At 40.8% G+C, this 14,851-nt stretch overlaps 2 protein-coding genes across 4 annotated transcripts; one reads left to right on the top strand and one right to left on the bottom strand.

Moving 5' to 3' along the window:
• Positions 1-429: 429 nt before the first annotated feature.
• krr1 (KRR1 small subunit processome component homolog) lies at positions 430-9,003 on the bottom strand. 2 transcript variants are annotated; one of them, XM_025899728.1, is made up of 11 exons: positions 8,699-8,854; positions 8,479-8,587; positions 8,147-8,322; positions 6,400-6,534; positions 6,122-6,247; positions 5,722-5,805; positions 2,852-2,908; positions 1,461-1,631; positions 1,258-1,335; positions 1,044-1,140; positions 430-883 (listed from the first exon to the last, which is right to left on the bottom strand). In XM_025899728.1, the coding sequence occupies exons 1-11, from the start codon at positions 8,834-8,836 to the stop codon at positions 723-725; spliced, it is 1,332 nt and encodes a 443-aa protein (XP_025755513.1). In that variant the 5' UTR covers positions 8,837-8,854; the 3' UTR covers positions 430-722. The 2 variants fall into 2 exon arrangements, with proteins under 2 accessions (XP_025755513.1, XP_005475621.2); XM_005475564.4 differs by lacking the exons at positions 8,479-8,587; positions 8,699-8,854 and adding an exon at positions 8,861-9,003.
• Positions 9,004-9,044: 41 nt separating this feature from the next.
• On the top strand, positions 9,045-14,598 carry LOC102080708 (uncharacterized). 2 transcript variants are annotated; one of them, XM_025899730.1, is made up of 7 exons: positions 9,045-10,834; positions 10,961-12,089; positions 12,212-12,283; positions 12,384-12,502; positions 12,585-12,645; positions 12,757-12,851; positions 13,297-14,598. In XM_025899730.1, the coding sequence occupies exons 2-7, from the start codon at positions 12,054-12,056 to the stop codon at positions 14,183-14,185; spliced, it is 1,272 nt and encodes a 423-aa protein (XP_025755515.1). In that variant the 5' UTR covers positions 9,045-10,834; positions 10,961-12,053; the 3' UTR covers positions 14,186-14,598. The 2 variants fall into 2 exon arrangements, with proteins under 2 accessions (XP_025755515.1, XP_013129602.2); XM_013274148.3 differs by having other exon boundaries at positions 9,117-12,089.
• The last annotated feature ends 253 nt before the right edge of the window (positions 14,599-14,851 follow it).

The raw sequence follows: 14,851 nt of genomic DNA, 5'->3' as shown, positions 1-14,851 counted from the left end.
CGACCTCTGCATACTCTGCGCCTTGACATTCGCTGACCCCGCTCTGTGATTTATGTTCCCAATAACTTCCACTTTGATGTAATACCAATCGACAGTTTTACTGTGAAACATTTAGGAGAGGAAATTCCATAACATTCCTGAGAGCAATCCATTCTTTCACAAATACTGGTAGAAGCAATCTGCATGCCCAGATACTTGTTTTAATACACCTGTAGCCATGGAAGTGATTGGAATACCTTATTCCCATGATTTGAATGAACAGGTGACTGAATACTTTTGGCAATACAGTGCAAGTCAAAGAAAGCACTTCAGAAGGCAAAAAGAGTCCAACCCAGTCCTTAAAAGGTGTGCCTAATAATGGGTGTACAGAGTGTATTTGGAGACTGGACATCTATGGTAATGCAGCAAAAATGGAAATTATAGGAAATGTAAGAAAACAAGATCCAGTTTATTTAAAAAAAAACAAAAAAAAACTTTAATTTTACAACAATGTTTTGTCCTGTCCTTTTTTCTGGAAATAATTAATAGCAAGGGAGTCAAACAGAAGGAAAAAACCAAAACATTCCCGTCACTGTGTAACACTGTAAAAAGGAAAGTCAAGACAGATGTGATGAAACATCATCTTGAGCCACGCTCTACACATTCACTGAAATTCTTCTTGCTGTGAGCTCAGAGTCTTTTCTCTGTCCAACAAATACCACAGCACAGGGAACAGTGCACAGTTAGCCTTTGCTTTTTGCTTTGTTGCTCTTCTTCTTCTTCTTATCAGTGGCGCTGCTGGTGGGAGGTGCAGGGTTTAATGGTGGAGCACCCAGTTTCTTTGTTTTAGCTTTTTTTACTTTGTCCTTAATAGCTTCGATGTCCAGCTTGCCTTCTGTAGGGGCTGTGACACAAAGAGGGAAATAAGGGTGGGATACATTGTTAGATGAGACAAGAATTGACAAATTAAGGGCAAAGCTATACCAAGTGCTCAAGAATCCAGGTTTTTCCTTTAATTTGTCACTGCTAGGTTCTGAGATCAGTGTTTGTTTTAATATTTCTACCTTTAGCAGTCTTCTTCATCAGAGGCTTCTCTTTAGGAGGAATGAAAGCTTTGTTCCGCTCTTCTTGCTTCTTGGTCAGTGCGGTGGCCTGTTTCACCTAAAAAGAGGAAGTAAGTTTACAAAGGCGACGTTACACAATGCTTGGTTGCTGCCACTGAAACTCGAAAGAAGCCTGAAGAAAACCAGAAGAGGCAAAGTCACCATAAATTCTCACCTTGATTTCTTCCATCTTCTTCCTTTTCTTCACACTCTCCCGTAGGAAGAATTCTCCTGTGGCCAGCTCCTGGTCAACCTGCATAGGAAGTCCACATATTTGAAACATACTTTAAATTGCCTCAACATGCAATTTAGTCTCAGCGGCTGTGTGTTTGTTATACATTAAAAACACTGAAATTCTTCAAACATGCTTCCCCTGACCTTGCTCTCTGGTTGTGGAGGAGGGAACGGGGTGTACTCCTTCTTCACGCTCTTCTTCTTGGGTTCCTTGCGCTTGGCAAGATTCTTGTGTCGGAACTTGGGCAGAAAGCGCTCCCAGTTTTGCATCCGCAGTTCGGGGTCTTTGGACAGCTCCCGTTTGATCATCAGAGTCTGATGGTTGCAGCCGTGGGTGGTGGTGATGGAGGGGCAGAACAACAGTTATAAAGATGCAATACTTTGGCCATGTTGTATATCTACACCTTATGTAGTGACTGCAGTAAAATGCTGTTTTATTAAAGACTGTACTGTGCAAAAGTCTTGAGCCACCGCTCGCTTATTTCGTTTTTTGCTACAAAACTGGGAAATAAGTGCAGCGGTAGGTGCAGGTATTTACTGAAATGTGCAAACATAAATGGAAATACATTACATAAAGCGAAACCAAAGAACATTTCCATCAGGCATGAAAGTCAATGTCTCAGAGGAAATTCCAAGTCCTTTTCTTTTGTTCTGTTCACAAGATGATCCCACACAGTCTGAATAACACTGATCTCTGAGGACGCTGACCAAAAGTGTTGCATTCTGTTTTTCTATCAGATATGCTTTTACTGCATTGGCAGTGAGTTTGAGATCACTGTCATGTCTTCCAGATGGTATTGCATGATAGCTCAGAATCTCATGGTATTTTTCTGCAATCATAATTCCATCAATTTTGATGAGACCTCCACCACTGAAACCATGACAGAACCTCCAGTGTGTTTTACAGACGCTGGAAACTCACTGTTGTATCTCTGTCCTAACCTCTAATACGAACAGGAACTTTCACATTTAGATTTGTCAATCCATCAGACCTGTTGACACTGATTTTCAGTTAAGGGCTTGTGTAATTTAAGCCTTTTCTCCAGTTACCTTCCCTTAAGAATAGCTTTTTGAAAGCCTGAACCAGCTCAACAGGGGGGGGGGAAACATTCCTATGAAAATGATCAGGTACCAGGACTGTAAATGAGGGAAAGAAAAGAGCCAATGAAAAAAAACAATAACAATGAAGAGCTACTATTCAAGACCACTTTTACAAGGAAGTCTGGCTCCATGGAAGTAAAATATATTAAAATGAGGGCTGGATAAAGACTTTTGCACAGTGCTGTACTGATTAGATAATTTAAATAACATTCTGTGACTCATACAAAACAGGAAGTCCTATTTTAAATAGTCAGCTCTGTGAAGCATGCTCTTTCATGCCCTCAGCTCTGGGCTGAGCCAACCTCGGCGTGCAAACCCAGAGAGATGGACTTCAGTCAGGAAATCAAGAACAAGGATGGAAAACATCATCACTGGGCATAAATGCAGCGAACAGTTTCACTCTGACTATTGTTTCTGCAGCAGTTTGAACATACCTTGATGTTGTAAATGGGATGAATGTTCTTCATGGTGTCCAACACCACTTTACGAACCTGAAAAGCAGAGGCAGAAAGACAAGTTTTGAAAAGGAAAATCATAAATGCTTCAACATTCTTTGCTCTGTGCTAAACACGTAGTTCTGATTATTAGACGATATAAAGGGATAGCCACAGTGACAGCACCCATCCATGAAGCTTTTTCGCTGTTGCTTTTTTGATGTTTTGAAACTGTATGTGAACTGGATCAGCTACCAACTTGTGACTGACAATCACCATTCAGTCATCATTCTGGATAATCCTCCTCTCACTCTAACAATGGGCAGAATTCAAAAACTGAAGTACCACACTCATCAGCTAAGTTTTGGGGTGATAGAGGAAGGACACAGCGGCCTGTTCTCCCTCAGACCTCAGTAATCAGGCTGAATCATTGTTTTTTGATTAGTTTGTGTTTCTCCACAGCAGGCTTGATTCACAAATCAGCAACTGATGTTGCTGCTTTAGCCAGCAGGAGCTTGATAGCAGGTGTAAGACAGAAGGCACGTGATTGGCTCAAACTTGTCTACGCCACTATCGTGAAAGATTCCTGCTGCTGGATCTCCACAATAAGCCTCATTAGAGTAACAGTCCACCTCTTCATCAGGTTTAGCTAAACCCAAACTGAAGGGCGTTTGTATTACACCAACGACTTCTCTCTTTTACTCTCACGCACACACACACAAGCTCTGTCCCAAAACGTAGGCTGCATCCTCCTGAGGCCGCATTTGTAGACCGATTAAGGCTACGTTCACACTGCAGGTCTTAATGCTCAATTCCGATTTTTTTGATCAAATCCGATTTTTTTGTCTGCTTGTTCACACTACAAATAAAATGCGACAGCAAACGCGCTCTAGTGTGAACGCTCAAAGCGGCCCGCATGCGCAAAAGAAGACGTCACACACAACGCGCTCTGTTTAGACCCAGAGCAAACAGTATTGTTTGACTGATGGCCCTTAATATAGAGACTTCGGACTTTACGTTTCCCAGTTTTTGCTTTAAGTTATTTTGTTATTTACATAATAATGTAAATAACCTAATAATTATCCTTATTGCTGTTTTAGAGGAGCGGTGCTTCAAAGGATAGCTGCAGATTTCTGTCAGAATCTGCAGATTATACAGTACAAATAAAATGTTCACGTTGTCTTCCCAACAGTTTCACTGACATCTACACGGGATGGCCAGGAAGCGTTCGCGATGTCTTCTCCGGCGCTGATAATTGGCGTCTGTCAGTGACGTAAAAGACGGATTTAATGCGACCTGACCGTTCAAACAGCAGTCGCTTTCTAAAACATCGGATATGTATCGGATTCAGTACCACATACGAAAGTGACCCAGATCGGATTGGTGCCGTTCACACTGTCATACCATGATCGGATATGGGTCGCATAGGGTCAAAAAAAATCGGATTTGATGAGCTTTCGCCTGCAGTGTGAACGCAGCCTTAGTCACAGCGACGCGATGAAGGCTGTCCCAATTCGTAGACCCCTCTAAATGCAGCCGACAAATGCGTCCTCCTTTTCCCCAGATTTGAAGGATGGGTCGGGTGTATCCTTCGTGGCCCACCATATCCCAGAATTCATAGCGCGGCCCAGCAAATTCCAGTTTCCAACAATGGCAGCAGCTACTTAGTTTTAATATTACTCTTATTACTCTTTCTGGGTCACAAAATAAACTTCAGGGGAGAATGTAGCTGTGTAAACTTCAAATATCTGCTCTGTTTATTAAGACATCACATATTTGCAAAAGTGCTCCGACGTTTTCGGAGACGTCTGTTACCCACCAGCTCGATAGCTAGCAGGGAGGTCGAGGCTCACTAGAGCCGGCGAGAACAGTGAACTCCTGGGACATCGTTTTGAGACCCCCGCGGTCTTTCGCAACTCAGGTTAAACATGATATATAAGTCACTTAGATAACTTAAAATGTAATTGTTTGGCTTTTTTCAGGGATTTATTTGTTCCGGAGTAAATCGGTTTGGCTGAGATCAAAGTTATTAGATTAGATTAAATAAAACTTTATTAATCCCTCGGGTGGGTTCCTCTGGGGTTTTCACACACTGAATGAATGGGGCGATCGTGGCTCAAGAGTTGGCAGTTCGTCTTGTAATCGGAAGGTTGCCGGTTTGAGCCCCGGCTTGGACAGTCTCAGTCGTTGTGTCCTTGGGCAAGACACTTCACCCGTTGCCTACTGGTGGTGGTCAGAGGGGCCGATGGCGCCAGTGTCCGGCAGCCCCGCCTCTGTCAGTGCGCCCCAGGGTGGCTGTGGCTACAATGTAGCTGCCATCACCAGTGTGTGAATGACTGAATGTAGTGTAAAGTCCATAGGGACTTTACACTACATAAGTAAAGCGCTATACAAATACAGGCCATTTACCATTCCTCCTCACCTCATTCTCTTTCTTTCTGCACACACACACAGAATGAATGTCAAACAGAAAACGGATTAGACAGAAGTGTGAGATGGTCGAGTATTTACGGCAGTGTCCTGTTATATTTTAGATAGCAAGAAACAGACGGCTGAGTTTATTAAACTCCACCGAGACAGCGGTGACGCAAATCTGAAGGCTAGACCGTCCAATTTCACAGCCTCGCACTTCCAGCCTTCTTCCGGTCTTTGAAGGACCCGGCCCACATAGACCGCGAAGGTCCTCCGAAGGATGCGGCCTAGGTTTTGGGACACAGCTACAGTGGGCTCAGATATTTAGCTGTCAGGAGGTTCTGTATACCCTCATGTCACATAGGATAAACAAACACACTAAAGTAGTCAGCGTAGGCACCTTTTCATAAATACAGCTGATCTTATTATATTTAGTCACCCATTATTGACAGTCTTACCTCCTTTAATCCGCTGTAGGGTCCCAGTGCAGACACCGTGTTCCCCTGCACCATCACATAGCAGTTGGTCAGTAATTCCAGTGCCTGCAGAGAAGAAACAGGCAACATGAAGCACACAGACAGAACTTCAAAAGAAATCATCTGTTAACGAGAGTTGGAAAGACACATGGGCTGATAAATGCTGCCACCTACTGACATTAATTCAAAAGTGCACAACACTGAGACTTGTTTACATTGCAGACTGGTGAAAATCAGTGACACAGATGCACAATTCATGATTTAGAAACAAATTGGATTCTCTTACTTTTTCTAACATCCATCACAACACTCTGTGGAAGGCATTTTCTACATGAACGTGATTAACCTTAGACAGAAAGCTGGACTCTGGTGTGAGACATACCTTTAGGGTGGAGCCTTTGGGGCCAATGAGCCGCTGCCTTCGCTTCACAAACCGTTCTCTACTCCTCACCATAGTGCCAATTTTGATGATGTCACAGGCAGTGTCATCCTGTAATATTCTTACAGCCTGGCGGCAACAACACATCACTGAGGTAAAATGGTATCAAAAAGTCTGCATCACTCTGAGTGCTTAGTGACAGCAATCACACACATACTCGAAAACAATAAAGGATGAAATCTACATGTTGTGCATGCTGCAAACTGGCACAGTAGTGTTACCTGTTCAAATGGCACACTCCTTGCCAGCAGCTTAATAAGATCTCTGGCTCTCACAATGGCATAAGGGTCAAAGGTCTTCTTAGTGGTGCAGACTGTCATGCTGCCTTCTATTAGGTCCAAAGAAGGTTTAATGTGCTGAGAACAACAACAAATGATTCAGTATGTGAACAGCTCAGGTCTGCAATTCAGCCTCGTATAGCTGCCAATGTAAGAGCCAAGTTGACACTTAACTGGAAAAAAATGTTATATAGGAGAAAAGTAAAACCAAAATAACGTGAGACATCTTTATAACTGGGGATGTGGCCATGTTCAAAATGAATTAAAAAATACAGTTCAGCTGTAGGACTTTCTGACACTGTGGACCATGGCTTTTGCTGAAAGTGGCTTTTAACAGGTTTCTTCCTGTTAAAAGGGAGTTTTTCCTTCCCACTGTCGCCAAAGTGCTTGCTCATAGGGGGTCATATGATTGTTGGATTTTTCTCTGTATTTATTATTGTGCTATCTACTGTACAATATAAAGCGCCTTGAGGCGACTTTTGTTGTGATTTGGCGCTATATAAATAAAATTGAATTGAATTGAATTGAATTGAAGATACAAAGAGCTTACAAAGCATCAAAGAAATCTCACTGTTTAAAAGGTGTCGTGGGCACCTTTAAACAGTGACACATCTCCACAATTTCCAAGGCATTAAACATTGCGTGGAACAGAATGAAGACAGCCATCGAAGAGGGAAGAAACCATGGCAAAACAGGGACATTACTAAAACACTAATGGGGAAAAAAGCTTTAAAAAACTGATCCAGTTGGCTTCCAAGATCACTGCAGAAATAGTAAAAGGAGCTCCATATACTTCACCAGTATTGATTGTGTACTATGTGTCATGACTATCTCTGTATTCTTCATATGCCTGGGCTATGTGGTAAAGTGTGTTACACTGCTGAGAATGGGTAAGGAAGTACAACAGATAAATTAAAAGGGAATCACTGCCCCAGTCTGTCCAAACCAGAGTCTAAGCAGTAATCTATGAACAGCCCCAAAATAACAGTCTGCTTTTGCACAAAACCTGTATGCACCTGGCAGAAGGCAGGTGGGGAGGAATTTCCCATTTCAGTACACTTATCCAAAACATATCTCCAAATAAAAAAATAAAAAAAATCACCTCCAATAGAAAGATATTGTTTGGGAAAAGCCCAGAGCCCAGATATGATTTAACTGAATAACTATGGGGACGACTAGAGAGATGACAATATAACGAAGGTATATCAACAACGACAAGCTTTCTTTGCAATTAGATGATTAAAATGTAGAACCAAAAATTTGTATTGCACTTATAATATGGCGTAAATAACAGATTCAGAGAAAACATGGTAGCCTGCTCCTGAGAGGTTGTGTGGTCAGCATATGTTATTGTAGCGATTTGGCCGGGTAAAAGAAGAGGTACTTTTGTAATAGATTTCAGTGTTTTTCCATTTGAATTTTACAGGTGATAGGTCACATTAAACTATTATAATCCTGAAATAATTTCTCCTGGAATCTTTTTTACATTGCAAAAACTGTTAAAAGGGGAGTACCGACTTTATATCAACTATATGTATACATTAATACAAGATAGCATACAACCTGATGAGACTAAAGAAAGTGGTTAAAAAAAAATTGTTAACTTTCTTCATAGAGCTACTATTTGAGATACAGCTGACAGGCAAGCATTATCATCTGCGTTCAGTGTAAGCAGCTTATTCTGACTCACCACCTCTCCTAAAGCCTTCTCCACCAGAGGCCAGCACTCTTTCAAGTAGGCCTCCCTGTACTTGGGGAAGAGGGTGGCAAAGCTACTCTCCTCCAGCAAACCGCGGGGGTTATCCTCTTTGGTGAACGGTGGCTCTTTCCATCCATCGGGAACTGTCAGGAGTTCGGATTCATCCACTGTAGGACGCACGTGAAGTCACGTTACTACAGCTCATTACAACTGAGGCATAGACTGCCAACACGAGGTATACTTAAGCAAAGTGAATAGAGTATGAGTTTGAGACAGAATATTGAAAAGATATACTGAAGGAAGGTGGAGAACGGTCCACTGACCAAAATAATAAAAGTTTGAAATTCTCATCATCGATGTGTTCCCCTGGATGAGGCGACTCAGTCTGCAGACTTTGGAAACGTGTCTGAATCCAGGCAGGGTTATAGCTAGCTGCCCGGCGTCAGGAAACAGTTGTCAGTTTAAGTATGTGAAAAGTAAATGTTCGGGTTATTCTTCTTGATGCGACCCTTTAACACAGCGAGTAAGGGTAACTACACTCACCAAACCAATCTGTTTACAATGCGAGAGCCGCCATGCTAGCAGAACGGTAAGTCCCGCATGCCTCGCAGCTGCCGTGTAAAGCTGGGAAACAATACTCTTCTTCACGGGGGAAGGGTCGCTGCTGTCACTTAACCTCATCTGACGCGAAAGAATCAAACTCACCTTGGTTTTTAATCTTTTTCGATTGTTTCCCCGTTTGCTCCTCACTCACGCCGTCACTGGCTGTGGAGGACGCCATTGCTGAGAAGAAACGGAAGTGACGTACAATACTCTTCCTGGTGCAACCTGGTGTCTACTAAAATAAAAATAAAAATAAAAGCTTTCTAACATCTCACCTGTTTGTTTTTATTCAGGCAAACATGTATACCATTTTTATTAATAGAGCTTGTGTTTCCGTCATGTAGTGATTGTGCTTAACTGTATGAAGCTTATTGTGTGAATGCTGTAGGCATCCCTACAGTTAGGAAAATATGGCCATTTGTTCAAGGGGAATCCACAAAACCAGAAATACACTGCAGATTGAGGAGCTCCAGGCTGTTTGACTGACATAATATTTGTTCTAAAACATAGTAATTCTGCCAAATCATGGTATTTCTGCTACTTTATGGTATTTGTGCTAAACACAGTATTTCTGCTAAATCATAGTATTTCTGCTAAATTATAGTATTTCTGCTCAGTTATTGTGTTTCTCTTAAGTCACAAAATTTTTGCTAAGATGTTATGTTAATGTTCCATGTCAGAAATACATTGCAGACAGCCTCTGTCTGTGTCTGTGTGAGCTAGGGGTGCAGCTGTACTGACAGGAAAAAGGTAGATTGAAATTGAGCAGTTCCAGGCTGTTTGACTGGCATAGATACACACAGGCCACACTCTTAATAGCCCCTGTTCACTCCATGCTCTGTGTCCTAAATTAAATGTAAAAACATACACACACTCTGACACACAGATGCAAATATAAACGCACAGATAAATTCCTCGCATGCGTCTTCAGCATTACTGGGTTTCTGCAGCTCCTGGTTTTTGTGTTTAATACATTCCAGCACACAAGCAATTAAACACTATGAATTGTTCCACAATATTTGCAGTCACTTTATAATGGGTAAGTTGTGAAAAGGCAGTCACTGATCATCACTATAACATTTTGACAATAAATTGTATTTGAATAAAATTATTTCCTGTAGCCTAAATATGTCTCTGTACCTGAATAGAACTAAAGATTTTTCTCATAGGGTTAATAACATGTCTACCAACTATTTCATGTCCAAATTACTGCTGAGAGTTACTCCAAAAACTTCCTTTAGTGGCTGTTCATCAGAATATTTATTTATTTTTTGACATGAAAATCAGTAACTGTTTGTTTTTAACACCTAAAATTCAATGTGATGCTATTATCCTGCCAAACAACATAAAAGTCTCCAAAAAGGTTAAGTATGGAACATATTATAAATGGAAAATCTTATATTGCACTCTAAGCACAATAAATGTGGCAGGAAAGATCAGTGCTCTGTTGCAGTATGCAGAGTACACTTGTACATTTTTCACAGTACCAAAAACACATTGGCTTTGCAGACTGATGATCAAACACAGAGATAGAGGTTGCAGAAAAATTACAAATACCTGAACGTTGCTGTCTTATGTCATGCAGTCACCTAAAGGTAGTAAGTTTGACCTTCGGAGGGTCATCATGACTAGGTCATGCATGCTGATTTCCAGTCATGTGACTGGCTGATTAGATATTTGTCTTAATGAGCAGTTGAGCAGGTGTACCTAAGTTACCCGAGATTAGTCATTAGGCCTTTTAAAAAGTATTACTGCCCTTTGTGCATTAATATTTCTAGTAACACTACTTTAACTGCAGTGAGCACGTGAGACATCCCTTTTTATGGAAAAGGAAGGAAAAGTCATATTTATTATTTTTCACATATTACACAGACTGTTTGGGCTGACCGAACAGGCTCAGACTGAAGCAGTGCAGTTCCTGGCATATTTTCAAGTATCATTAAAGTTATCACGTGTATAAATCTCACCATTAGATGTCAGTAGATTGCAGATTGCAGTCAATGCAGTCGCTTTTCTTATCCCTCCTAATTCAAGTGCATAAACTGATCTACGTTAGCTCTGGTAATTCTGACGATCGTTCAATAAATCTTTGTTTAATCTCCAAAAGTTGAATCTGTTCATCTGGACGTAGCGTTTTGTGGGAGAAACGTTTCGTCACTCATCCAAGTGACTTCTTCAGCTACGCTACGTCCAGATGAACAGATTCAACTTTTGGAGATTTACTTTCCTGGATGATTGAGAATGCATCAAGACCTTTGCTTAATCTCTTTATTTGCTTTTTGGAGAAGTGAAGTTACAAAAACTTCTTCAATCAAATTTGCTTTGGTGGACAGAAAACAACCGTTGACTGTTTGGGGTTACCTTTTATAAGTACTGAATTTTCAAAAGTGAAGTCAGTTCTTCTGACCAGGTTCAGACCAGGATAAACAAAAGTATAATATTGAACCTGAAGTATGATCCTCCCACCCACTAAGGGAACCGCTCCCAGCTGTGGGTTCACCTCCTCCTGCTGAACTCAGAGCAGCAACCAGTCCAGAGAGAGACTCTAACGTAGCATCACTTTCATGGTTCACTCCTGAACTCCTGTGAAGCATGACGAATGTGGCCTCTCTAAATATCAGTAACTAAGAAAACATGTCAGTAGGCATCCTAGTAATTAATGACTTCATTATTTGGGGTATTATTGTTATAAAAAATAATAATAATAGTATTATTATTATTATTGTGCTTCGGGCTTTAGGCTGTACTGATAACGCAGAGGTCTCTTCCTCTGGGCTGTTTAAAGGGCCAGTTTATCCAAATGACCAAAGCTGTGTATATACCAGCTGCTGTCAGGCTTCAAATGTTTGCATTGGTCCCCTCCACAGTCCACTGTTTTGTAAGCCATTGCTTTACTGCATAAGTTCCCATCTACTGTAACAAAATGGAGATAAGCAGGCACATAAAGGCATGCTGTAGGTTGACTTTGTCTTTTCTGATTCGTCGGTTTGTGTGGCTCTTTTCACAGGAGTGACCTAACCCACACTTTATTTACTTATATGATAAATGAAGTTGTAATGTGGTGCAAAATACACAGTGTTTTCTTTTAATTTAATAACATGAAGCTGCATCAAGTTTCCATGGTGACTGTTCAAGAAATTCTGCATTCATAAACAAACATCAGACTGTCAAAGGAGCTCATCTGTGTGACAAGACCACCGAGTGGAGAGCATTTTCAGGTCGAGATCCCACCGTACGCCATCATTGGAGAGCATTTAAAAGGTTTTCTTCCCGACTGTGATTTGACAACGTCTAAATGGAATCAAGTCAAGGAATCTATAAACCTATCAGGGTATGTGACCGTTTTTGTTTTTAATGCATTTCAAGAATTTGAAGAATTTGATGTAGTTTTAAAAGTTGACAAACTGAGAATCATTTTAAGTAACAATGACTAAATTGCTATTTCTTTGACAGGTGTTGTTCAACACACCGATTTATGAAACAGCTGTAAAGATCTGCTGGCATCTTCCGGGCTACAGGACTCAGGTTAGACCCAGATTCATGCAAACCAAAGCTGACAGAAAATATCAGGTAATTTCTGAGGACCTGAGCGTGGTGGTGATTAAATGTCTCCTTTTACTTTTAGATTGCAATTATGACGGAGTTTCTCAGACTTCAGCAGGAAGATCTAATTCCACCTAACCTCACTGCTGAAGATCTGAGAGATCTTTTGGTGGAGAAGAGCAGGGAGACACTCAGAGAGCAGTGAGTTACTGTCACACTGAAAGTCTGTTTGTGATGACGTGTAAATGCTGAGAGAAAACCTCTGCTTTGCTTTCTTTTGAAGGCTGTGGGAGTTTAAATTGGAGGATTTTGAAGAAGAGGAAGCCAAACCTCTTCTAAGGCTGGTAAGACTAGAAAACTCACAAGACTTGTAGTAATTTGGAAATTTCTTCTTTTTCATTATGTTCACATAAGCTTTAAACATAACTGCACTGTAAATGTGTTTTCTGTTTCAGGTATGGGCAGTGAACGTCATCAATAAAATGAGGGACGTTGAATTTCAAGCTAGAATGCTTCTTCGGTTCCCAGAGGCCATGCCTCCTAAATTTCAGTGAGTCACATGTAATATACAGTTATTAACCCTGTCAGACCCAACCCATCAAAAAATAGCCAGAAAATTCTGATTTTTTGGAACTGAGATGTTTATTAACCCTTTAAACAAAAGCCACAAATTTGTTTTTTGCTATGTCATGCTGTGTATGATATACTTTTATTATGTATTTATTATATTTTTTGTATCGCATTTGATGCATTGGGTGTTTTTGGCAACTTTATGTTAACAACAATGTTAACTTTAGACAAAAAAAAAAAGAGTTTTGTCCATAACATTTTGAAATTATGGCAAGTATTGATCACGTTGATGAGACAGAGGTCTCAGAACTGTATCAAGTATGATACAGAGGGCATTGGGGTTAACAGTCCAGCTACACTGTTTCAATATTTAAGTGATGCTTTGAATATGTTTAAAAGATAATTCTTATAATGTTTCTCTACAGAGCACCTAAACTCCTCAGCGTGGTGAAGGATTACATTGAAATCCTGAAAAAGAAGCAGCAGGAACAGCATAACAGCAAATTGCTCACCGCGCAGGAGGTAGTGATCGAGGTAGTTCCCCGCGTTCTCCAGGGCTTCTGGGAGCTTCCTCCTCGTCCCCTCCTAAACATGGCCTCCCAGAGTCTAAGCATCCTCTCCACGAGTGTCACCAAGGCCACTTTAGATCGTGTCGCCAAGAGTCTCACGGCGGAAACACAGGCCATCTTCACCCGCTCCATCCGAGACAATATGGTCGACAGCATCCTGACGGAGATCAGGCAGAAATTTCCACCAGAAATTCTGTCTATCAAAATTGCAAACTTTGCACCAGTGTTGCTGAAGACCATTGCTGATGTAGCAATGATCCGGATATGTGAAATGTTTGAGCCCCCTTCAAGTCTTCCTGATGTGAAGAACACAAATGAAGAACGCTCCTCTGACGGTCTTTCAATGGCAAATGTTCCACCAGCCGAAGGATCTTTTTCAGAAGGTGTGCCAGAGCCTGATGTTCCCTGTGAGGAACTTCTTCCTGAAAGTTCACCTAGTCTGAAGGCTGAAGACCTTACAATTGAAGGAGCTCTTTCAGAAAGTGTGGCAGTGGCTGACGTTCCCTGTGAGGAACCCTTTGCCGAGTCCGAATCCAGTGTTAACGGCAAAGATCTTAAGATCGAAGGATCTCTTTCGGAAATTGGGCCAGTTCCTGATGTTCCATGTGAGGAACCTTTTCCTGAACCCAAATCCAGTATGAAGTCTAAAGACCATCAGCTCAATAATAATAAGAAGAAAAGGGGCTTCTTCAAAAGACTTAAAAGTCTGTTCTGCTGTTGTTGCAGACCAAAAGACACTGACTGACATTGAAACTGAAATTGTCACCGTACTGGGTCTGTGACCCAGCACTGGTGTTCCAGTAACTGTAAATGTGTAAATTTGTTCCTTGATGATTGTTGTTCATGTTTTGGGGGTTTCTTTAGTTTTCAGTGGGCTGGGTGTTTTTTCTTTCCCTTTGTGTTCTTTACTTAATTCTTGTTCATAGTTCCTGATTTGTTTTCCTAGTTCTTGTTACTTAGTTTTTAGTTTTTTGAGTCCAGTTGAGTTTCTATATGAGTTTTGAATTTTTGGTTTGTTTTTGTGACGTTCATCTCTAATGAAAATGTTTTTCCAGCAAATTTAAGTTAAATTAATAATACATTAAAAGTGAAATAAATTAAGTCATTCCATGTAAGAGTCCTGTGTTTGGGTCCTACAACCTGCCTGTCACAGCACACCATGACAGAAATCAAATTTTATAAACTCATTCATACTTCTACATGAGTCTCCATCTATATTAAAGATTTTTTTTCTTTCAAACATTTGTAAGAGTCTCTTATGGTTCTCAAGTCCAGTAACATAATATATTGATGGTATTATTTTTAATACAATTTGAACATACGACAACAGTAACTGAAACTGGTATATAAAATGCATTTCCTGTAGAAAATGCAGTGTGAATGCTAATAGCTGAATAGTTTGAGTTGAATT

The sequence above is a fragment of the Oreochromis niloticus genome, linkage group LG17, assembly GCF_001858045.2.
Source record: "Oreochromis niloticus isolate F11D_XX linkage group LG17, O_niloticus_UMD_NMBU, whole genome shotgun sequence".
In the NCBI taxonomy this organism is placed as follows: Eukaryota; Metazoa; Chordata; class Actinopteri; order Cichliformes; family Cichlidae; genus Oreochromis; species Oreochromis niloticus.
Note: the sequence above shows the minus strand (reverse complement) of the source record. Positions and strands in the feature narration are given on the sequence as shown.